The sequence below is a fragment of the Triticum urartu genome, chromosome 3A (genome assembly GCF_056163025.1).
Source record: "Triticum urartu cultivar PI428250 chromosome 3A, HENAU_Tu73, whole genome shotgun sequence".
Taxonomy (NCBI): Eukaryota; Viridiplantae; Streptophyta; class Magnoliopsida; order Poales; family Poaceae; genus Triticum; species Triticum urartu.
In genome coordinates this window covers 640,375,445-640,400,242 of record NC_141875.1, presented here as the reverse complement: position 1 = coordinate 640,400,242, position 24,798 = coordinate 640,375,445, and the positions used below count along the sequence as shown (strand labels likewise).

Here is a 24,798-nt window from a genome sequence, read left to right as displayed (position 1 = left end):
TCCCTCTGCGAAGGGCCTATCTTTTACTTTTATGTATTTACTTTCATGCAAAGAGTCAAAGTTTTTCTCTCTATTCCTTTTATTTTTCTCCTTTGGCAAGCATCACGTGGTGAGGAAAGATCTAGGCACATATGTCCAGCTTAATATGGGTGGCATGAGTTATTATTGTTGACATCACCCTTGAGGTGAATTCGTTGGGAGGCGAAACTATAAGCCCCTATCTTTCTATGTGTCTGGTTGAAACATTTTGCTCATGTGTATGCAGTGAGTGTTAGCAATCATAGAAGACTAAATGATGGTTGAGTATGTGGACTTTCCTAAAGGCTCCGATACGTGACCCTTCCTGAAAAGATGATGAATTGTAGTTACAAAGTTGACTGAGAACATAGTTTGTTGGTTTCTAATAGATTTTATGCTTTATACTTCGATAGTGTGATAAATTGTTACTTATTCATAAGAAGTCTATGATAAAAGTCATTTGATAGAAGTTTTATGTTAAGGTTTAATGTTGTTATAATAATTCACATGATTATTCTATGTCCGTATTTTGTTTTTATCGACACCTCTCTCTCTAAGCATGTGGACATGTTTTTCGATTTCGGTTTTTGCTTGAGGACAAGCGAGGTCTAAGCTTGGGGGAGTTGATACGTCCATTTTGCATCATGTTTTCTTACTATTATTTATGATGTTTTTATGCATAATAATGCTTTTTGGAGTAATTCTAATGCCTTTTCTCTCATAATATGCAAGGTACACACAAAGAGGGAGAATTTCGGCAGCTGGAAATCTGGACCTGGAAAAGCTACGTCAGGCTACCTATTCTGCACAACTTCAAACAAGCTGAAACTTTACGGAGATTTTTTATGGAATATATGAGGAATATTGGAGCCAATAAGTACCAGGGGGCACCAGATGGGCACAACCCACCTGGGCGTCCCAGGGAGCCCAGGCACGCCCTGGTGAGTTGTGCTCACCCAGGCCCACCTCTAGTGCCCATATTCTGGTATATAAGTTATTTTGACCTATAAAAAATAAGGAGAAGACTTTCGGGACGGAGTGTCGCCGTCTCGAGGCGGAACTTGGGCAGGAGCACTTTTGCCCTCCGGCGGAGCGATTCCGCCGAGGGAACTTCCCTCCCGGAGGGTGAAATCATCGTCATCATCGTCACCAACAACTCTCCCATCTTGGGGAGGGCAATCTCCATCAACATCATCAATAGCATCATCTCATCTCAAGCCCTAGTTCATCTCTTGTGTTTAATCTTGTTACCAAAACTATAGATTGGTGCTTGTGGGTGACTAGTAGTGTTGATTACATCTTGTAGTTGATTACTATATGGTTTATTTGGTGGAAGATTACATGTTCATATCCAATATGCTATTTAATACCCCTATGATCTTGAGCATGATTATCATTTGTGAGTAGTTACTTTTGTTCTTGAGGTCACGGGAGAAATCATGTTGCAAGTAATCATGTGAACTTGATATGTGTTCGATATTTTGATAGTATGTATGTTGTGATTCCCTTAGTGGTGTCATGTGAACGTCGACTACATGACACTTCACCATATTTGGGCCTAAGGGAATGCATTGTGGAGTAGTTATTAGATGATGGGTTGCGAGAGTGACAGAAGCTTAAACCCTAGTTTATGCGCTATTCCGTAAGGGGCCGATTGGATCCAAAAGTTTAATGCTATGGTTAGGATTTATCCTTAATACTTTTATCATCGTTGCGGATGCTTGCGAGGGGGTTAATCATAAGTAGGAGGTTTGTTCAAGTAAGAACAGCACCTAAGAACCGGTCCACCCACATATCAAATTATCAAAGTAGCGAACACGAATCGAATCAACACGATGAAAGTGACTAGATGAAATTCCCGTGCACCCTCAAGAACACTTTGCTTACTATAAGGGACTATTTTGGCATGTCCTTTGCCTTAAAAGGATTGGGCTACCTTGTTGCACTTTTTGTTACTATTATCATTACTTGCTCGTTACAAAATATCTTGCTATCAAACTACTCTGTTACTTACAATTTCAACACTTGCAGACGTTACCTTGCTGAAAATCACTTGTCGTTTCCTTCTGCTCCTTGTTGGGTTCGACACTCTTACTTATTTAAAAGAGCTACAATTGATCACTTATACTTGTGGGTCATCAGGCTCCGGTGACCTCTTCCATCTAGTGTGCCGAAACACCCAAGAGTAACAAAATCCACACAAGAAAGTATGGGGGAATCAAATTTCCTTTGGTGAAAGTGTAGATCTGGGTCTCCTCCTTCAATCCCTAGAAAATCAACAAGTTTGAGTGGCTAGAGAGAGAAATGGGGCAAGAAAGCTTGAAGGGCATTAATGGAGGAGAGAGAGAGAGAGAGGCAAGAGGTGGAGAGGTAGGTGGAAGAACCACCCCTTTTACAGTGCCCCCAAAATCCAACCATTACTGTAGTTTTTACACTGCAGCGGTACAACCGCTATTGGTCCCGCTACAACCGGAAACCATGGGGTACCCTGTAGAAACCCTACCGAGCGGTACAACCGGTGGAGCGGACGGTAGTACCGGTCGACAAGAGCAGCCGGAACAACAATTCCACCACCGCTCAATAACCGCTTTACAACAGATGGGAGTCACCCCATAGCGGTAGTTGAGGCGATGGATGCACCGGTGCAACCACCAGAACCAGGCAGTAGTGGTGGCTAAGTCCCGAGTGGTACAAGCGCTCCGGACCACCGGTAGTACCGGTCAAAATGAAGTAACCGGCACAACCAGGCCACCACCACCAAGAACCGCCCCACGACAGAGGCCGGTCCGGTGGTAGGGTGGTACTAGGCCGGTACAACCGCTTGAAGACATTCCTGAGGGTTTGCCACACCAAAGATGTTACAACCGCGCGGGGGCAGCAGTACAACTGCTGGCAAACCTCCTGAGAATACCAACCCCGGGGTATCACCTCTGGGGCGGTGGTTGCACCGGATGTATCGGACAAGCGGTACAACCGCTTGGCTCAGCTGTACAACCGCTGGGGAGTAAAAACCACTGTTTGGCAGGAAATTGAGGACCTCTCCTCAAACGGAAGGATATATGGTGGGTGGAATGGAAAGTGTGCATGCATTGATTCACCCAATACCTTCTGATGAGGATTCCCTCTTAATAATATGGGTTTCTTACAACGAAAGAAATAAACACGTAAGAAACAATGTCTTCGTTCTTTTCCATCATGAGGGAATGCCTAAGCATCTTGTATCAAACAAAGTATACCTGAGAAACTTGACACACGATTAGACCGCAAAGTGAGTTGTCATCATCACCACAACACTAAGGCGGGGAATGCCCTAACAATATGTATATAGTATAACATGTTCATAACCGCACCATATGTATCACCATTATATTCATGCATGCATGGGTTTAAACACACTATGATCTCTTATTCAAATATCTGAATCCACTTTTATAATAAATTATTATCTATGTTAGTCTTTTATACCCACACAATCATCTTCTCTTTGTAGCTAGCACTAACTTTCTCTCGTGCATGCACACGCCCTTCTTACCCTCCCCCTCCCTCAGCATTCTTTTCACTGTGCACATTCATTAATTTTCTTTAGGTCATTCTCCCACGGTCTCTATAGGTCTCCCCAGCTCCTTCTTTTCGACAAACACCGATCGATATACCTCTCTAGCCAGGTCTGCCCGCCACATACACATACTTTCCCTCTTCTCCTCTCACCATACATGCCCCTATCTCTCATGTGGTCCCACACACATGCACACTCTCGCCCCTTTTTTCATCGATCTCGCACTCGCACACTCATCCCCCTCTCTATATAGTAGGCCTCTTGCACGACCTCCTAGGCACATCCCTGTCTCTCTATCCGTCTCTCCGATCCTTATTTGCCTCTAGCACATGCATGTATACCGATCGATCTCCCTCTATACATATTGCTAGGTTGACTATTACTGTTTTTTCACACGCACCAATCAATCTACCTTACTGGTTATGTCTCTACCTTTCTCTGACACACGACGATTGATCTACCTATCCAGTTAGGTTTGCTTACCACAGACATATCATTTCCCCCTCATCATCCATGCATGCCTCCCGACCCGTCTCTCACACGCACGCGCACACACACACACAACCCCTCTCTTATTGATATTGTAGTTGTACCTTCAGTTTGTCTAGTAGGGCTCTCCCACCATCTCCAAGAAGCAACTCCATCACCACCCCTCCGGCACTCTAGCTCTGTCTCTCTCCAAACCTTATTTGTGTCCTACACATATGTATGGATGCCGATCGATCTCCCTTAATACATAGCTAGGTTTCTCCTTCTCCACACGTATATCAGTCATTCTACCTCTCTAGTTAGGTCTCTGCCTCCCCCCCCTCCCCCACACACACTCTGATAGCCGAACGCTCTAGTTAGGTCTCCCTACCACACACAAACTGCACCTCTCCCCTCTCACCTTCCAGTAGGGTAGCCACCCTATATCTTTGACATGCGCACACACAATTTCGCTATCTCTCTTTATCGATCTGACGCCCATACTTCATCCCTCTCTTCAATTCTATCGATATCTCACGCCGATGATCCCTCCCCTCTCTTTTCGTGGATCGCCCCCTCTATATAAGATATACCTAGGTCTCTGTTTCACACACATTGCATATGTTACTCTTTTTTTTAGATATAATCGACACATGTTCCTTGTCTATCTCTCACGCACACAAGTACACTTACGAAATCACCCAAAAAAAACACTCACAAACATATACACCATCTCTGTCTCTCTCTCACACACACACACACCCACGTAGGTGGGGCACACGCATGAAGAGAAGTGGTGCACGCACGACGCACGTACTCACGTCTCACTCCCAACAACACCCGTGCAGGTACACGATGGAGCTTATTTTTGTATGGAAAGGCACTCTACGTGGTAATTTAACGCGTGTAGCGGTTGTTCACTTTATGGAGGGTCCTGTACCACGAAACAAAGTGCGACTTGACATGTTGTTTTTAAATAAAATTTTACTCCTCAATAGCACGTACTCCTACAAAATATAAAACGATTTGTATATATCAAGAAAAAAGAAATAGACAGGAACCTCAATGCTTGCTTGGTGGGGTTGGTTGATCTAACTAAAACAAGTTAGACTTGAGACAAACCCAAAACTTCAATTATTTAAATCAGAGGTAGTTTTTGATATTGCAGACATGGATACTTTTTTCAATAAACTTGATCAACATTCATGAAGATTGACTTAAAAAATACAATGTGCACCAAGCAAAATTTAGAGCTCGATACTAAGATATTATGAATCCTAAGATATGTTTCACTTAAGCGCCACAATTAATCAGTGCAGGCATGTGATTTTGTCTCTTTTTCCTCTCATGGACGGAGAGGTACTCAGTCAATTTAAGAGACAATATATCCAAAAAGTAATCAAAGTAATTTCTTCGTAAAAATTATGGAACTACACATGAAACAACAAACGGTAGAATTGCATAACAAAGAACTTTGCATCCTAATTACGACAAACTTGTCCAGTCACAAAGTTACAACTTCCAGTTTTCTAATAGAGGCCTCAAACATCGTTCAGGTGTACAGTTGGCAGTTGGCACACATGACTTCATAACATCGAGGAGTACTTTCAAAAGCAGAGCGAATGAAAATTTATATATAGCCTCCCCGCAGTCTGCAACCCGTACTGATAGTACCTGGCTACTTGCAAGTGAACTCAAAAATGCAAAAATACACGACCCTGTGATGAATTTATCACTTCTTTCCGCCTCCAGAAACATTGAACTTGAAGAAGATGATGTCTCCATCCTGCACCACATACGTCTTCCCTTCCTGCCTGTACTTCCCAGCAGCCTGCAATCCATGGCAACGTTGAGTTTAAAGATCAAAAGTAAGGCAACTGATACAGATCTAACATAGACGAGTGTGTGCACACCTTCACAGCAGATTCACTGCCCAGCTCTTTTAGATCTTCAAACTTCATTACCTGATCAAAAAAAGTAGATTTATATATATGAATTATCAAGGTTCCAAATGTGCATACAGTCAAGTAAACAATGCCATAGTACCGGCCATAACAGCGTGCATTTCCAATTTCAAAGCAAAAGTACCAAAATATTATGAAAGAGAAAAAAGGAATGTCGTGTATCATTTTGAACACCGCAAACAGAAATACATCAAGTTAACATAATGAAAGGAGCTTCAGTAAACATCGAGATTTGAAAAAAAAAACATGCCTAAGCATCATGTACCTTGGGGACAACACTTTGGCATGATGAAGTGCAAATAGTAAGAATAGCAACAGTTAAACTACACTGTCAACTAAGAATGCCACAGTTCAATTATTCCAAATAAAGGAATTGTGTCTAGCTATTTCAGAAAGGACTCTACCTCAGCACATATGAAGCCTCTTTCAAAATCAGTGTGAATTGCACCAGCAGCTTGCGGAGCTTTACTTTGACGTCTGATCTGCCAGCACTTCACCTGAAAAGAGAATTCAAGCTTGTAAGCCAGCAGAAAACTGTCAAATGTATTCAGAAACTCCTATTTGAAACTTAAAACATGAATAGACATCTAAACACTCTAATATATTCCTCCACGTTTAGAACATGAACAGCCAACAAGATGCAACTTTGACCATTATTGTTGATATGTTAGTAAAAAAAGAATTATTTAGAAAAAAAGGATGTTATTTTCATTTGTCAAATCTCATTAAATTCTTTACATACTGATTATGAATGTTATATAAACTTGATTGCACCCCTTATTTTGGAGCAGAGGCAATAACCAATAAATACTGATATACAAAGAACAAGCACATGAATTTTGCACACCAAAACTGTAACAGACTGCTGTTGGACCACCATTTTAGCAAAATAAAGTAAAACATGGCTTACACAACACACATAGTACTAGCACAAAGTAAGCACAATGTAAACATATGAAATGTACCTCGCCGTGACCAGCAGTGAAGAAGTATATGAGATGAATTGCTGCAAAACCAGTCTTGATGATTTTGGGGATCAAACTGTTCACAGTGGTGAAAGATTTAGTATAAATAAATTAAATAGAAAAGGTTGAGCAAGATGCAGAGAGAAATTGTAATGCATGTTACAAATAAATAAAGTTGATTGCTATCTTAATTGTGGTAATCAACTCGGACATAATTATGTTATGGCTTGCCTTGTCGTTTGGTTTTCGGTGCAATATTTAGCAGCTTCATCTTCTGGCATATCCACTAGTTTCTGTTCGAAGGCACAGCTGAAAGGAATAATAGTTTCACCACCATGCTCTTTCACCCTGAATAAGAAATAGTTAGATATTAGCTAATATTCCAATAGGCAATAGCCCCTTCTCATAGGAAATTATGCATATTAGGTTTATGCTAATCATTTAATCAAACACAACATAATCAGATTTAATCAAAATCACAACCACATCAACTTCATATAATCAATTTCTTACTGCGGACAAGAGCCTACAACCATCAGGCCTTCTTTTGTCTCATGGGTTTTTCTCAGTATCATCATGGTGGGTCGGTTCTAGGACTGAGACGGTGACTACCAGGGGTGAGAGTGAGAAGGTTGAGGATGGTGATTAGATCTTTACTGAACTTCTCGTTCAATGCTTAATTGATAACTCACATGAATAGTGCTGGCAGATACCATGTCTAATATATATAGCAGATATATATACCTACCTAACTAAAAGAAGTTCGGTAAAGATCAAATATGTTTACCTTCCTAACTAAACTGATCTCTTTTCCTAACTGAACAGATATACTACTTTGTAACTAGACCTACTGCACTTATCTTGTTCAAGTGGGTACAGTTCACGTGAATAGTAATTCCTGCTTAGTGCTGACAGATACCATGTGGGTACTGTCCACATGAATAGTGCTCCTTAGTGCTGAGTGCTGACACATACCACTGGGACCTGGCCCACTGCCTATGACAATTGCTGGTATTCATATGTAAGAGATCCATAAATTTTGTGAGATTCTACCCTCAAATACAGTAATCAACAAGTCCAAGCATAAACACTGGTTCTCTCTGTGATAACATTTTTCCAATAATAAACCCAATGTGTTTTAAACCAGACAGCTGCTCTACTCAACAAGCAAGTTGGAACGAATATCATATACAACCAGATATAATGATGGAAACTTGAAATGATTTAGCTTCAAAATGATCTATCCTGCTACAGCAATTAGGCTGTACATGAACAGAAGTTCCACAGAAAATTAGCATTCGCAGTTTGAAATGCATGTCGTATAGCATGAGTTTATCTGTAATTCTGCAATAGCCATTAGACTTGGGGTAGAAATAGTACGTACCAAGCATGTATCTTTGGTAGAAACTTGTTCTTTTTTCTCAGGTAATCCTTTTCACTCATGTTCACCTGCACAAAGTAACATACTAGACTAATCAATACAGCTACATTTTACTTTCAAAAAGGATGGTTAGGCCTTTTAGAAGCCATATAAAAGAGAAGGTGCTTTTCTGTTTCAACTACTGATAAAAGTAAGGTCAAATCTAAGGATTAACCCAGTAAATGAGCTACAGTTGTAGCAGAGCGATTAATGTCCATTTGGCATGATTACTCAAGCTGAACGTGGGATAATTCCAGATATCAAAGAGATATTTTCTCTTGCTGCTAATATAAATATAATTTCAAGTGATGTATGCGCAGCAGCTATTAGTTATATGTACCATCATATAACGAGTACATCAGTAGGTTTTTCAAGTAGAGAATTTATGCTTCCCATTTCATTTCCCTCTCCAACAGGTGAGCAATAATCATATGAAAATGAAAAGTAATATCTAATCTTCATAAACCCTTCTACAGCACACCACCCCTATATTCCTATTAGGGACCCTGATGTGCCTTTTGGGTCCAAAAAAAAGTAAGAATCCATATGGAAACATCATATATCTTGGGATTTCCTTACTTCACTAGTTCACTTAAACTCTAATGACACTTCTTGCATACTTTGCTTTGGTTCTTGCTCACGCATGGAAGTGCAACTTTAACAATTGCTTCAACTATTACAGACTTGCAGTGCCTTACAGTGGAGTGGAATAAAACTGGCATATGGAACTAAAAAGGTTCCCCTATTCTACTGCTATAGCAAGAAGCATGCAATAGTTTTTTCTAGTTATGTTTCCTGTGATCAGATAAAACTCAGTTAATTGTCTACAGAGCATGCACTTATTGCTAATCATACAAATGCCGAGAGTATGGCGTATCGATTACCAGTCGCCCGTCAGTTCTGTAATGGCTCAAAATAAATGTTGGAAAGCAGAAGTAGACAGACAGCAACAACAAAACAGAGGGGAAAACAAAGCTGGGTTAATGTAACATTGATTGAAATTCCGGACTAAATATGGGATGCCACTAAATTATAGATGGAAATGCTGGTAAAGAAGTTCAAGCAACAAGCATGTAACTATAATTAATCAAATGATGTCATTGTGCTAATATAAAGTTCAAACAACAAGCCTGTACATATTAATCAAATGAGACCATTCTTCCAATCCAAATAAGTAAAAATTACCAAATAAACAACTGGCTTAGCAGTAAGCAGCTGAAAGGTATTCAAGATCTCAATTTCAGCAGCTTTCCATTCTCCTAAACGTAGGTCTTTCCCGTCTTGAAGATGTGTCATGATCTGTTATAAGGGAAAGTTGAAACTAAATTACCGATTAATCATTTAATCTACCAACAAAAGTTGAAACTAAATTTCAATAGTTCATGAGATCTAACTGATTGATAGAAATGAAGCAAAACTGCAAAACTGCAGAGCTGTGAAACATGCCCTACCCTCTGACATAATTCATGGTCTATCTTAAGTTGCTTGTCATTGCTCCTCTTCATTGCCTTCTCAAGGTCATCAATTTTAGCCTGCACAAACTCTATATCCTACAGAAATGCAACAGAACCTTGTTACAACTAGGTTAACAACTGGTTAAGTTGACAAACAAATCAAGCAGAACTCAAACGAAACCTTGAGCCTCAGTTCTTGAGTAATAGTTTCCAAATCACGAACAGGATCAACTGTATCATCAATATGGGTGATTTCCGTGTCTTCAAATGCTCCTAAAAATCATACCATACTATCAGTTACAGATACAGCAAAAGATTCTATTACATGAACACCTAGCGCGTAATTGGTTTGGTGCCAAAAATTGGCATATTGGCCACTAATTGGTGGGTTACCAAGTTTTCTTGTCTATGAAACATAAAGTTGCCAATATTTGGCAAGTCTTGGTATTGCCAATGTTTGGCAATGCCAACATTTGGCTATTCTCATTTAGGTCTCCACCAAGACATCCAAAATTTATCACTTTTAACATATAGTCAAAACATAACCAAGGGAACTTTATTAAGAAACATAATACAATAGTTGAATTATAAACATTTTACAATAGAGACATACTCAAGACATGAAAGATTCCATCAACAGCACGTATATGGGATAAGAAGGCATTGCCCAGACCCTCCCCTGCACTTGCTCCTCTAACAAGCCCAGCTATGTCGTTGATTTCCAGATATGCAGCCACCTGCAGAGAATAACAAGAGTCACTATACATCTGAAACATAAGCCAAGAAGCTGCAGATTACTGTAGAAGTGTAAAGCAGAGAAAAGAAACAAACCTCACTCTTTGGCTTGAAAAGTTGGCAAAGATAGTCAAATCGCTCATCCGGAACATGTACCCGTGCCTCATTTGGTTCAATGGTACAGAATGGGAAGTTCTCAGCCGGGATGGACAACTTTGTTACTATGTTGAAGAAAGTTGATTTGCCAACATTGGGTAACCCAACCTGCATGAAACATCAATAGTAAAATTCATATCTCCTCTTATTCCTCTACTTGGCTACAGCAGAACAAGTAGTGCGCCAATCAACATTCAACAGAAGAGTAGTCCATTATGATTTATGATGAAATCTGAGATCGAATAAAGGATACAAGGGCAAGTACTGTTAAACACCATCAATGCAACTAGAGAAGTGCGGTAGTGGCAACTCATGAAACTTGTTGAACAGCAGTCCATAGTAACATGATAATTGTGTCCAAGCAAACCGAGTTACATACATAAAACTATAACACGTCCTACTCCTACTAGCATGTAGCGACTAAGATTTAAGCAGGGATGACGTTTCATATGTTACTATTCCACAGAGACAGCAAAGAGATCAACCGCCACCGCCACCGCCACCGCACCCACCAAGTAAGCAACGATGAAACCCCTGCGAGCACTCGCTAGAACGCGGGAGAACGTGGGGAATCCGCGGGAGGGGGGAGAAGAGGGGAGCGTACGATTCCGATCTTGAGGTGGGAGGAGAAGCGGCCGAGGATGGGGCGCTCCGCCGGCTCGCCGTCCTTCTTCGACGCCTTGGGCGGCATCGAGCTCGGCTCCGCTGCGGCGAGGTGGTGTGCTGGGGTCTGGAGAGGAGTCTGGGGATGGGCTAGCGTGTGTGGGAGATAGAGAGAGAGATGTGGGCTGGCCGGCTAGGGTTTTTGGTGGGAAGTGGTAGTTGCGGCGAGCTGAGAGGAGTCTGGGGATGGGCTCAAACCTGGCCATATGGGTTGTGCCTCGCGGGCCGGCCCATGGACTCGGAATTTCAGCCCGACATGTGCCCAGCACGGCACGCGATTAAAAGGGTCGGGCTGGTCTTTGGCCCGCTATGGAACAAGGTCGAGCCCAGAAGCCGAGCATTAAGGTCGGGCACGATACTACCCTTTTAGGGCTGGCAAGACAAGGTCCTCACCCGGCACGCGGCGGCACGATGGGGGATGCGGGAAGACAGGAGGGTCATCCAACAATGATAAAAAGAAGCATCTCTGTGATGTAAAAACCATCGTTTTAGGACACTTTGGGTCAAAAACAGGGCTCCACGTGATGCAAAATTCTTTTGGGTAGCCTCAATTTTTGCCCCCAACCGCTACATATTTGGAGTGTTATACCTGCTGCCGCATAATCAAAATGTACTCGTGCCAAAGCCAATTGTCGTGCAGAAGTTTCCCCATCTCCACTTAACATCCATTTTTGGCTGAAAAAAGTTTTAACTTGACAATATTGGATTTTACTTCTTTATATTTTTTTATATCATGGAGCTCAACATAATTGTTTAAGTGAGAAGCAACGTCTTCATTATAAGAACCATATAATTGTTCTTTCATTAGTCGTTACCAAGTTCAACAAAGCAGTCTTAATTTTGTAAGACTCAGCACTAGTAGCTAGTGGACCAATACGTTTGTTAATGAAATCATCATTCTTACTACTCGTAAATCCACAAAGTTTGGTGTTTTGAGCAGAAGTAGACATGATTTCAAGCCTAAAACAAACTAACTTCTTGCTAGAATTTAAATATTTTTGTGTGTTTTTTGAATTTTTTCGAAAGTGAAAAAACAAAAAAAAAACTACTAAGGTAAAGTAACTAAGCAAGATATATAACAAGAAAGTAAAGTAAAGGAGTGTAGGACATATGGTAATAATCAAAGACTCCCTCACAACAACGCCAGAAAAAACTTGCCTCCTCTAATCTAGGAAGCGTCCACCCCCCCCCCCCCCCCCCCCCCAATTCAGAGTTTTGTAGGCAAGCAACAATTTTCCTAAGTGGATGGCCTTAAGGTTTGATAAACCGGTAGAAGCTCACACAATTACAGAACTTGTCTCAGCACCCAACGAAACTAGTAAAATTGTTAGTCTTACTATCCATGCTGTTATCAGGATTAAAGCAACTCGTGTTCGAAAGAAGTGATTAAAGTAAGAGAAATAAAATCAAGGAATTGTAAAAAAAAAAGTCTGGTTAAACTTGAAAGCAATAGGGGTGGATAAACTGGGATCCATAATTTCACAAGCGGCATCTCTTCAATAAAAGATAACACGGTGGGGTGAGAAAATTACAATTAGTATCGATTAAACTGTAATTTTTAAGAGTATGATTATGTTGTTGGAGATATGTCTTAGAGGCAATCATGTGATGATAATATTTCCGTATGTATTTATTAGTTATTTGGAATATCCTTGAACATCATCAATGATATGTATCAATAAGTATGTGACTTGTTTGTGAAACTATGTATTGTATGACGGATGTTCTAATGATCCCTAGTTGATAAGGTTATGCGGACACATACCGTTCAACTAGTGTATACGATTCGGTCGATGACTATGTTTCACAATTCATGGGTATAGAGATGCGAAACCGATAGTATGGACTCTGGGATGGAGATCACAAAGTCGGACAAAACCACTTTCAGATGCCATGAGCAAGCCACCAACGATTCCGAACTTTGCCAGCGCGGACCAAGAGAACTGCAAAGCCCTATTACACTAAGACGACCGCAACAGGGACATCACATGCTCTCCTGTCGATCTGATCAACCGCCACCGCCACCGCACCCACCAAGTAAGCAACCATGAAACCCTTGCAAGCACTCGCTAGAACCGCGGGAGAACGTGGGGAATCTGCGGGAGGGGGAAGAGGGGAGAGTACGATTCTGATCTTGAGGTGGGAGGAGAAGCGGCCGAGGATGGGGCGCTCCGCCGGCTCGTCGTCCTTCTTCGACGCCTTGGGCGACATCGGGCGAGGCTCCGCTGCGGCGAGGGGGTGTGCTGGGGAGGAACCCGCCTATGACAACCAGTCAGCAACACACATCGACGGCCAAGCAGCTTCTACTTTGTCAACGAGCAAGAAAGAGCCGGGCATGTGCCGAACAAGCGTCGGAAGGGACTACCCATCTCGTGTCATCATCACCACGAAGGCCCGCCTCAGCAGATCCGACTTTAGAAAGAACGAGTGAGGCACGGTGACCCCTTAAACACGCCGAATAAAACCGACTACCAAAACTCAATCACAACTCACCCGAAGTCACCATTGTTGCCACGCGAAAGCTGCGCACAACCAGCCACATTATCGGAGGGACACCTACCGACCGCATTGTCATGAGCGTCTAGCACATGAAGGGCGTGAAGGGAATCGAGAGGTCTCTTCAAGACGATGCTCCGGAAAGGGAAGCGACGATGCCAACATCATGACCCGACCCAACTGAGCCTTAGGATTTTACCCGAAGAACTGATCTGAGGGTGTGCCAGAGATCAGTGGCGGATCTAGGACCCAGGCCGGGGGGGCCTGGGCCCTGGGCGTGAGGAATGCACACTTCCTTCAATATAGCATGAATGGCACTCTAGCGTCACTGTAGATGCATTGTAGCTGGCCTAGGGTCCGGGGCTTAGCCCAATCCTGGGTTCGCCCCTGCCGGAGATGAACTCCACATCGGCGCCTCCAAGGAGGTGAAATGACGCCCAAGGACATCGACGTCGCCGGTCGGCAAGAGCTCGACAAGTTCACCAGGAGCACCGCCTAACACGAGATACCCATGCATCACACCTCCACTAGCCCACACACTCGCGTCATGACCATACAAGAGCCGCCACAAACCTCATCGCCAGCCAAAAACCGACCCAACAGACTCCAGCAAACCGGATTTGCACGAGATAGACCAGATCTAGCGTCCCACCGTTGTTGCACCGCATCTGCAGCCACGCGGACGACCTACGCAGGAATGACCTCTAGAGAGAGGGAAAAAGGGGTGCCACCCCACCCCATCTCGCAGGGAAAGAGTAGTCAGGGCAGAGCCATGGAGGTCGTCGACAAAGTTGTCGCAGCCGCCATCCGGGCTTAACCCGAAGGCCTCCTTCGACAGGGATGAGGGGAGGAGGTGGGGATCGCAAGGAAAGATGGTTAGCTGTTTTCTTACATTTCAAAAGTCATTGTTGGGATTTTTTTCTGGCAAGACTCTCTGTCCTAAAATAGTGTTTTTTTCAATGCCAAAACTTGCAAAGTTTGAGCAAGTTCATAGAAAAAGTTATCAACATCTAGGATACCTGATCAATACCATAAGATTCAACATTATATTTTCATATGGTCTCTCCGTTCCAAAACAATCCAAGTCATAGATTTGTCATAAGTCCAACTTGCTCTAGTTTGACCAACTCTATAGAAAAATATGCTAAGATTTACAACACCAAATACTGATAATATTGAAATATGATTTCATGAGACTAACTTGTGTTGTACAGGTTAATCTATGTTTCCATAGACTTGGTCAAACTAAAACAAGTTTGACTTGAGACAAACCCAAAACTTCAATTATTTGGATCGAAGGTAGTTTTTGATATTGCAGACATGTTTACTTCTTTTAATAAACTTGATGAACATTCATGAAGATTTGCTATAAAAAACAATATGCACCAACTAAAATTTAGAGCTCAATACTAAGATATTATGAACCCTAAGATAAGTTTCACTTGAGCGCCACATTTAATCAGTGCAGGCATGTGATTTTGTCTCTTTTTTTCCTCTCATGGACGGAGAGGTACTCAATCAATTTAAGAGGCAATATATCCAAAAAGTAATCAAAGTAATTTTCTATGTAAAATATTAGTAAGAATTATGGAGCTACACATGCAACAACGGTAGAATTGCATAACAAATAACTTTGCATCCTAATTACGACAAAGTTGTCCAGTCACACGTTACAACTTCCAGTTTTCCGATAGAGCTGAGCAGTTCTAGCTCACGAATGAAAAATTATATTTTTCATCCCTTCCAGTTGGTGCTTATAGCCTCCCCGCAGAGTCTGCAATCAGTACTGATAGTACCTGGCTACTTGCAAGTGAACCCAAAAATGCTAAAATACACGACCCTGTGATGAATTCATCACTTCTTTCCGCCTCCAGAAACATTGAACTTGAAGAAGATGATGTCTCCATCCTGCACCACGTACGTCTTCCCTTCCTGCCTGTACTTCCCAGCAGCCTACAATCCATCAATGGCAAACGGTTGCGTAACTCGTAACATTGAGTTTAAAGATCAAAAGTAAGGCAACTGATGATACAAATCATCTAGCATAGACGAGCTTGTGCACACCTTGACAGCAGATTCACTGCCCAGCTCTTTTAGATCTTCAAACTTCATTACCTGATCAAAAAGAGTAGATTTATATATAAGAATTATCAAGGAATACTTCACGTTAACATAATGAAAGAAGCTTCAGTAAACATCAAGATTTTTTTAAAAACAAGCAATAATTAACTACAAAGTGCAAATAGTAAGCACAGCAACAATTAACTACACTGTCAACTACGAATGCCACAGTTCAATTTATTCCAAATAAAGGAATTGTGTCTAGCTATTTCAGAAAGGACTCTACCTCAGCACAAATGAAGCCTCTTTCAAAATCAGTGTGAATTGCACCAGCAGCTTGAGGAGCTTTAGATTGACGTCTGATCTGCCAGCACTTCACCTGAAAGGAGAATTCAAGCTTATAAGCTAGCAGAAAATTGTCAAATGTATTCAGAAACTCCTACTTGAAACTTCAAACACGAACAGACATCTGAACAACCTAATACATTCCTCCCCGTTTAGAACATAACCAGCCAACAAGATGCAACTTTGACCATTATTATTGATGTGTCAGTAAAAAACAGAATTATGAAAAGAATGATATTATTTCCATTTGTCAAATCTCATTAAATTCTTTCAAAAATGTTAACGCCCACACGTGTGGGCGTTAGCCAACTCGTCCACACGCCTCCATCACCGTCCAGTAACTTCTGCACGAATCTTGGCACGAATTAGCTCATTTTGTATGCCACGTAGGACAACTCGCGTGTGTGGTGTGTGAGAGAGGTCGCCCACACATCCGTTTTACCACACGGAGGGGCCAGTGTGTGGGCGTTTAGCAGTTCGCCCACACACCAGTTTTTCAGTCACGCACAAGGGCTGGTGTGTGGGCGTTTGCCATCTCGCCCACACACCTGCCTCCTCTCCCACACCCAAGCTGCCAGTTGCCATGCGTTTTGCAGTGTACATGGCAACTGCCCTAGTATGATTGCAAGCAGATGGCAACTCTCTTTTTTTACCCGAACATGTCAGTTGCCATATGTTTTGCATGGTACATGGCAAACTGCCCTAGCGTGCACGTAAGCAGATGGCAACTCTTTCTTTTTAAATGGCAACTGCCCTAGCGTGCTTGTGAGCACATGGCAACTCTCCCTTTTACCCAAACATGTTTTTTGCCATGCCTTTTTTTGTAGCGCTACATGGCAACTGCCTAGTGTTAGTAGGTGGCAACTCCTAAAGTTTTGAAATCATGGCAACTGCAGTAGACCAGACCACACATGGCAACAGCTGTAGTTGTCCAAAAAATGGCAATCTGGAACTTTGACCTGAGATGGCAACTGCAGTTGAGCAAACATGGCAACTGTAGTTGTCCGACATGGCAATCGTAGTTCAGCGACATGGCAACTGCACTTAAACGAACATGGACGAGGGTCCGGCCCATGGCAACTGCGGGGCACGCGGTAAAGTGTCACGTGGGGCATGCGGGACCACGAGGTACGAGGCCTAACGTACCGGGCGTGTGGGCTTTATCTATTTCGCCCACACGCACGCGTGTAAGAGGGACCGGGAGGGAAAAAAGAGGCGTGTGTGCGCTAATTGTTTTGCCCACACACAGACGTGTGGGCTGGTCCTCTTAGGCACCACACAGAACGTGTGGGCAGATTCCTTAACGCCCACACGTGTGGCAGTTATCGGCATCCAATTCTTTACATATTGATTGGGGAAGTTAGAAGTTTGATTGCGCCCCTTATTTTGGAGCAGAGGGAATAACGAATAAAGACTGATGATGTATAAAGAAACAAGCATGTGAATTTTGCACGCCAAAAATGTAACAGGCTGATGTAGTACCACCATTTTAGCAAAATGAAGTAAAATGTTGCTTATACAACACATATTACTGGCACAAAGTAAGCACAATGTAAACATATAAATGTACCTCGTCGTGACCAGCTGTGAAGAAGTATATGAGATGAATTGCTGCAAAACCAGTCTTGATGATTTTGGGGATCAAACTGTTCACTTTGGTGAAAGATTTAGTATAAATAAATTAAACAGAAAAAGTTGAGCAATATGCAAAGAGAAGATGCAATGCACGTTATAAATAAATAAACTTGATTGCTAGTTTAGACTACAAAAACGTCTTATATTTCGGTACAAAAGTAGTATCTTAATTGTGGTAACAACTCAGCCACAATATGCTACATGACTTGCCTTGCTGTCTGGTTTTCGGCGCAATATTTAGCAGCTTCATCTTCTGGCATATCCACTAGTTTCTGTTCAAAGGCACAGCTGAAAGGAATAATAGTCTCACCACCGTGTTCTTTCACCCTGAATAAGAAATAGTTAGGTATTAGCTAATATTCCAATACCCCCTTCTTGTAGGAAATTATGCATATTAGGTTTATGCTAATCAAACACAAAATCATCAGATTTGATCAAAATCACAACCATATGAACTACATATAATCAATTTCTTACTGCGGGCAAGAGCCTATAGCATACTTCAGAAAATACAATCAGTATCATGGTGGGTCGGTTCTAGGACTGAGACGGTGAGTACCAGGGGTGAGGGAGGGAAGTTTGAGGGTGGTGATCAGATCTTTACCGAACCTCTCGTTCAATGCTTAATTGATATGGTCGTGCCCCTATTATAGGAAAGACTCCAATTGATGCTGAAAGCATATATCACAACTTTCCTAATCAAAACGATATATTTATCTTCCAAACTAAACTGATCTCCTTTCCTAACTAAACAGATATACTCCCTCCGTCCCAAATTAAGTGACTTGACTTTGTACTAACTTTGTACTAAAGCTAGTACAAAGTTGAGTCACTTATTTTGGGACAGAGGGAGTACTTTGTAACTAAAAGACCTACTGTCCTTATCTTGTTCAAGTGGGTACAGTTCACGTGAATAGAAACTCCTGCTTAGTGCTGACAATACTCCTTAGCGCCGAGTGCTGACACATACCACTGGGACCTGACTCACTGCCAATGACATTTGCTGGTATTCATATGTAAGCGATCAACAAATTGTGTGATATTCTACCCTCAAATACAGAAATCACCAAGTCCAAGCGTAAACATTGGTTCTCTCTGACAGCAATTTTTCAATAATAAACCCAATGTGTTAAATCAGATAGCTTATGTACTCAACAAGCAAGTTGGAACAAATATCATATACAACGAGATATAATGATGGAAACTTGAAACGATCTAGCTTCAAAATGACCTATCCTGCTACATCAATTAGACTGTACATAAACAGAAGTTCCACAGAAAATCGGCATTCACAGTTTGAACTGCATTCTGTATAGCATGAGTTCATCTGCTATAGCCATTAGACTTGGGGTAGAAACAATACCAAGCATGTATCTTTGGTAGAAACTTGTTCTTTTTCCTCAGGTAGTCCTTTTCACTCATGTTCACCTGCACAAAATTAACATACTAGACTTAGAAGCCCTATAAAGAAAAGGTGAATTTCTGTTTCAACTACTGACAGAAGGTCAAATCAAAGGATTAACCCAGTAAATGAGCTAAAGTTAGCAGAGCGATTAATGTCCATTTCACAGGATTACTCAAGCTGAACGTGGGATAATTCCAGACATCAGACATATTTCCTCTTGCTGTTAATATAAATTTAGTTTCAAGTGATGCATGCACAGCAGCTATATGCACCATCATATAACGCGTAAATCAGTAGGTTCTCCAAGTAGGATTAATGCTTCCCATTTCATTTCCATCTCCAACCAGTAAGTAATATCTAATCTTCACAAGCCCTTTCTACAGCACACCATCCCTATATTCCTATTAGGGATCCTGATGTGCCTTTTGAACCGAAAAAAGGGAAGAATCCATATGGAAACATCATATATCTTGGGATTTTGGCACCTCTTGCATACTTTGGTTCTTGCTCATGCATGGAGGTGCAACTTTAACAATTGCTTCAACTATTACTCCCTCCATTCCTAAATATAAGTCATTTTAGAGATTTCAATAAGGATTACATATGGATGTATATAGACATATTTTAGAGTGCAGATTCACTCATTTTGCTCTGTATGTAGTCCGCGTTGGAATCTCTAAAAAGACTTATATTTAGGAACGGAGGGAGTACAGAATTGCAGTGCCTTACAGTGGAATAAAACTGGCATGTGGAACTATAAAGGTTCCCCCACTCTAATGCAATACCAAGAAGCATGCAATAGTTTTTGTAGTTATGTTTCCAGTGATCAGACTAAAATCAGTTAATTGTCTATGTAGCATTCACTTCTTGCTAATTATACAAATACCAAGAGTATGGCAGATCGATTACCAGTCACCCGTCAGTTCTGTAATGGTCCAAAATTAATGTTGGAAAGCAGAAGTAGACAGGCAGCAATAACAAAACAGACAAAACAAGCAAAGCCGGGTTAATGTCACATTGATTGAACCCTAAAAAACATCACATTGGTTGAAATTCCGCATTAAATATGGGATGCCACTAAATTCTAGATGGCCATGCTGGTAAAGAAGTTCAAGCAACAAGCATGTAACTATAATTAATCAAATGATGTCATTGCTAATAAAAAGTTCAAGCAACAAAGCCTGTACATATTAATCAGATGAGACCATTCTTCCAATCCAAATAAGTAAAACTTACCAAATAAACAACTGGCTTAGCAGTAAGCAGCTGAAAGGCATTCAAGATCTCAATTTCAGCAGCTTTCCATTCTCCTAAACGTACGTCTTTCCCGTCTTGGAGATGTGTCATGACCTGTTATAAGGGAAAGTTGAAACTAAATTACCGATCAATCTACCGAATAAAGAACGATATACCAGTAAAGAAATTCCAATTGTTCATGAGATCTAACTGATTGATAGAAATGAAACAAAAGTGCAAAACAGCAGAGCTGTAAAACATGCCCTACCCTCTGACATAATTCATGGTCTATCTTAAGTTGCTTGTCATTGCTCCTCTTCATTGACTTCTCAAGGTCATCAATTTTAGCCTGCACAAACTCTATATCCTACAGAAGGAAGTGCAACAGAAAACCTTGTTACAGCTAGGTTAACAGTTGTTTAAGTTGACGAACAAATCAAGCAAAAGTCAAACGAAACCTTGAGCCTCAGTTCTTGACTAATAGTTTCCAAATCACGAACAGGATCAACTGTATCATCAATATGAGTGATTTCCGTGTCTTCAAATGCTCCTAAAATCATACCACACTATCAGCTACAGATACAGCAAAAGATTCTATCACATTAAAACCTAGAGCGTGATTGGTTTGGTGCCAAAAATTGGCATGCCAATATTTGGCATTGTGCCAAATATTGATTACTAATTAGTTGGTTACCAAGTTTTCTTGTCTATCAAACATAAAGTTGCCAATATTTGGCAAGTCTTGGTATTGCCAATATTTGCAATGCCAACATTTAGTCTTCTCAGTTAGATCTCCACCAAGATATCCAAAATTTTCACTTTTAATATACAGTATATAATACAGATAAGAATAGCCAAGGGAACTTTATTAAGAAGCATAATTCAATAGTTGAATCATAAACATTTTACAATAGAGACATACTCAAGACATGAAAGATTCCATCAACAGCACGTATATGGGATAAGAAAGCATTGCCCAGACCCTCCCCTGCACTTGCTCCTCTAACAAGCCCGGCTATGTCGTTGATTTCCAGATATGCAGCCACCTACAGAGAATAACAAGAGTCACTATACATCTGAAACATAAGCCAAGAAGCTGCAGATTACTGTAGAAGTGTAAAGCAGAGAGAAGAAACAGACCTCACTCTTTGGCTTGAAAAGTTGGCAAAGATAGTCAAATCGCTCATCCGGAACATGTACCCGTGCCTCATTTGGTTCAATGGTACAGAATGGGAAGTTCTCAGCCGGGATGGACAACTTTGTTACTATGTTGAAGAAAGTTGATTTGCCAACATTGGGTAACCCAACCTGCATGAAACATCAATAGTAAACTTCATATCTCATTCTTATTCCTCTAAATGGCTACAGCAGAACAAGTAGTGCGCCAATCAACATTCAACAGAAGAGTAGTCCATTATGATTTATGATGAAATCTGAGATCGAATAAAGGATACAAGGGCAAGTACTGTTAAACACCATCAATGCAACTAGAGAAGTGCAGTAGTGGCAACTCATGAAACTTGTTGAATAGTACTACTAGTGCATAGTAACATGCTAATGGTGTCCAAGCAGACTGAGTTACATAGATAAAACTACAATTCGTCCTGCTTCTATTAGCATGTAGTGACTTAAGATTTAAGCAGGGATAACATTTCATATGTTACACAGAGACAGCAAAGAGATCTATTCTAGAAGTAGTGAAGTAAATGGGGCGCATTCTGAGCCTGAATTGGGGTACAGATCCGACACTAGAACAGTTCCCTCGATATGTTTCCCCAACTCGCACTATGCGGCCCACCGAAACATATAAACTAGAACAACAAAATCATGGAATCCATGAGATCTGCACCAGGTTACAAGCCACGAGCTAGCCACCAGCGATTCCGAACTTCGCCAGCGCGGACCAAGAGAACTCCAAAGCCCTATTACACTAAGCCGACCGCAACAGGGACATCACATGCTCTCCTGTCGATCCGATCAATCGCCACCAAACCCACCAAGTAACGCAACCATGAAACCCCTGCGAGCACTCGCTAGAACGCGGGAGAACGTGGGGAATCCGCGGGAGGGGGGAGAAGAGGGGAGCGTACGATTCCGATCTTGAGGTGGGAGGAGAAGCGGCCGAGGATGGGGCGCTCCGCCGGCTCGGCGTCCTTCTTCGATGCCTTGGGCGGCATCGGGCTCGGCTCCGCTGCGGCGAGGTGGTGTGCTGGGGAGGAATCTGGGGATGGGCTAGCGTGTGTGGGAGAGAGAGAGATGTGGGCTGGACGGCTAGGGTTTTTGGTGGTAAGTGGTAGTTGCGGCGAGCTGAGAAGAACCGGGCACGGGTTTATCACGTGTAGGATGGGTTGTGCCTCGCGGGCCGGCCCATGGGCTCGGAATTTCAGTCCGACATGTGCTGGACACGGCATGCGATTAAAAGGGTCGGGTGTTAGCAGGAACACTTGGATATGACAATGGTTATGCTGTTAGTAGTCGTGATAGGAGTGGTGGAATCGGTTTGTTCTGAAACAATGCAATAAATTAGAGTTTTTGGGTTATTCTGATTATCACCTTCACTGCTCGGTCCTTGAACAGGGTGATGCTCCTTGGAGATTAACTGTAGTTTATGGTGAAGCTCAAACTCACCTGAGATACAAGACTTGGGATACTTTGAAAAACATCAGTTCTTTGAGCAGTCTCACATGGCTCTGTGTTGGGGACTTCAATGAAGTGCTACGTCCGGATGAGCATGTGGGTGTTGGGCAGCGTAGCAACGCGCAAATACAAGCTTTCCGAGATGCTGTTGATGTTTGCATGTTGCTGGACATTGGATATTCTGATATTCCATGGACTTTTGAAAAGAAGGTAACGGGAGGAACTTTTACAAGGGTGCGCCTTGACAGAGCCATGGTGTCGGCTGAGTGGCAAGCACGCTTCCCGCTGGCTGATCTTACACACCTTGTAGCCGCAACATCAGATCATAGCCCGATTTTGGCCAGGTTGAATACGGACCAGAGAAGTAGGCATAGTGCGGGTTCCTTCAAGTATGAGGTCATGTGGGAGGGCCATGAGTCATGGAACAGCATGATAGCTGAAACGTGGGATGCGCATGGAGCTGCCGGCAGGGTGGAAGAGCTCAAAGCTAAGCTAGCTGCGGTTTCACGTGATTTGGGTCGATGGAACAGAGACACGTTTGGGAGCGTCCGCAATGAGATAAAACAGCTCAAGGACGAACTTGGAAAGCTTAGGGCGGACGCTAGCCGTACCGCGCCAACGCATGTTGAAATGAAAATCAATGAGACGCTTGTGGAGCTGTATCACAGGGAGGAAATAATGTGGAGACAGAGATCACGGGTGCAGTGGCTTACATCTGGTGATAGGAACACCAAGTTTTTTCACTTACGTGCAAGTATCCGGCGTAATAAGAATATGATCAAGGCGTTGCAAAAACTCGATAGGGGTTAGCACTGATGATCCGGAGGAGTTAAAGGCTATGGTAAATGATTTCTATAAGAATCTGTACACTTCGGAGGGGGTTAGCGACATGGAGAGAGTTTTAAACTGTGTCCCAACCAAAGTCTCGGCGGAGATGAACGACATGTTGTGTGCCCCCTACTCAAACGAGGAGGTTAAGGCGGCCTTATTTCAGATGTTCCCAACAAAGGCGCCCGGTCCTGACGGCTTTCCGGCACACTTCTATCAGAGACACTGGGAGTTATGTGGGACAGAGGTGACAACTGCTGTTTTGAGGATTGTGAGAGGGGAAGAAACACCGGAGAGTATAAACGACACCATCCTCGTTTTGATCCCTAAGGTAACAAATCCTTCCATCTTGTCACAATTTAGGCCTATTAGCCTTTGCAATGTCCTATACAAAATTGCATCTAAGGTCATTGCAAACAGGCTGAAGCAAATTCTGCCGGAGATCATATCTGAGGAACAATCAGCTTTCGTCCCAGGCAGGCTTATAACGGATAATATCATCAGTGCTTATGACTGTCTTCATTTTATGAAGCGCAGCAAAGCGAAGGCTAACAGTTATTGTGCTCTTAAGCTGGATATGATGAAGGCATATGACAGGTTGGAGTGGGACTATTTGGAGGCAATAATGGGAAAACTGGGCTTTGTTGCGCCCTGGATAAAAACTGTCATGGCCATGGTCCGGTCTATTTCCTTTTCAGTTCTCTTTAATGGACAAAAGCTTGATCAATTTGTACCAAGCAGAGGTATAAGGCAGGG

The 24,798-nt window shown here is 42.2% G+C and overlaps 3 protein-coding genes across 3 annotated transcripts; 1 reads left to right on the top strand and 2 right to left on the bottom strand.

Moving 5' to 3' along the window:
* Window positions 1–5,479: 5,479 nt before the first annotated feature.
* LOC125545686 (obg-like ATPase 1) lies at window positions 5,480–11,542 on the bottom strand. Its single transcript, XM_048709710.2, has 12 exons — window positions 11,341–11,542; window positions 10,677–10,844; window positions 10,459–10,582; window positions 10,027–10,118; window positions 9,843–9,941; window positions 9,577–9,690; window positions 8,356–8,420; window positions 7,203–7,319; window positions 6,972–7,047; window positions 6,411–6,503; window positions 5,956–6,006; window positions 5,480–5,873 (listed from the first exon to the last, which is right to left on the bottom strand). Exons 1-12 carry the CDS (start codon window positions 11,425–11,427, stop codon window positions 5,775–5,777), a joined length of 1,185 nt encoding a protein of 394 aa, XP_048565667.1. The 5' UTR covers window positions 11,428–11,542; the 3' UTR covers window positions 5,480–5,774.
* A 3,889-nt stretch (window positions 11,543–15,431) lies between these two features.
* LOC125545685 (obg-like ATPase 1) lies at window positions 15,432–22,893 on the bottom strand. Its single transcript, XM_048709709.2, has 12 exons — window positions 22,668–22,893; window positions 21,718–21,885; window positions 21,500–21,623; window positions 21,036–21,127; window positions 20,846–20,944; window positions 20,578–20,691; window positions 19,300–19,364; window positions 18,147–18,263; window positions 17,872–17,947; window positions 16,243–16,335; window positions 15,960–16,010; window positions 15,432–15,848 (listed from the first exon to the last, which is right to left on the bottom strand). Exons 1-12 carry the CDS (start codon window positions 22,752–22,754, stop codon window positions 15,750–15,752), a joined length of 1,185 nt encoding a protein of 394 aa, XP_048565666.1. The 5' UTR covers window positions 22,755–22,893; the 3' UTR covers window positions 15,432–15,749.
* Window positions 22,894–23,466: 573 nt separating this feature from the next.
* Window positions 23,467–24,024, top strand: LOC147981019 (uncharacterized). The gene has a single exon (XM_087515836.1). The coding sequence runs from the start codon at window positions 23,467–23,469 to the stop codon at window positions 24,022–24,024; it is 558 nt and encodes a 185-aa protein (XP_087371962.1).
* The last annotated feature ends 774 nt before the right edge of the window (window positions 24,025–24,798 follow it).

Bases quoted from the DNA above. Each gene is read 5' to 3' on its own strand.
- LOC125545686 (XM_048709710.2), bottom strand. From the start codon at position 11,427: ATGCCGCCCAAGGCGTCGAAGAAGGACGGCGAGCCGGCGGAGCGCCCC. The intron at 10,845-11,340 runs GTACGCTCCCCT...TGTTTCATGCAG, and splicing joins CCCACCTCAAGATCGGAATC to GTTGGGTTACCCAATGTTGG. The intron at 9,942-10,026 runs GTTTCGTTTGAG...GCATTTCTGTAG, and splicing joins CTCAAGAACTGAGGCTCAAG to GATATAGAGTTTGTGCAGGC.
- LOC125545685 (XM_048709709.2), bottom strand. From the start codon at position 22,754: ATGCCGCCCAAGGCATCGAAGAAGGACGCCGAGCCGGCGGAGCGCCCC. The intron at 17,948-18,146 runs GCAAGTCATGTA...CAAAGTGAACAG, and splicing joins GCCGAAAACCAGACAGCAAG to TTTGATCCCCAAAATCATCA. The intron at 15,849-15,959 runs GTGTGCACAAGC...GATGGATTGTAG, and splicing joins GCAGTGAATCTGCTGTCAAG to GCTGCTGGGAAGTACAGGCA.
- LOC147981019 (XM_087515836.1), top strand. From the start codon at position 23,467: ATGGTGTCGGCTGAGTGGCAAGCACGCTTCCCGCTGGCTGATCTTACA.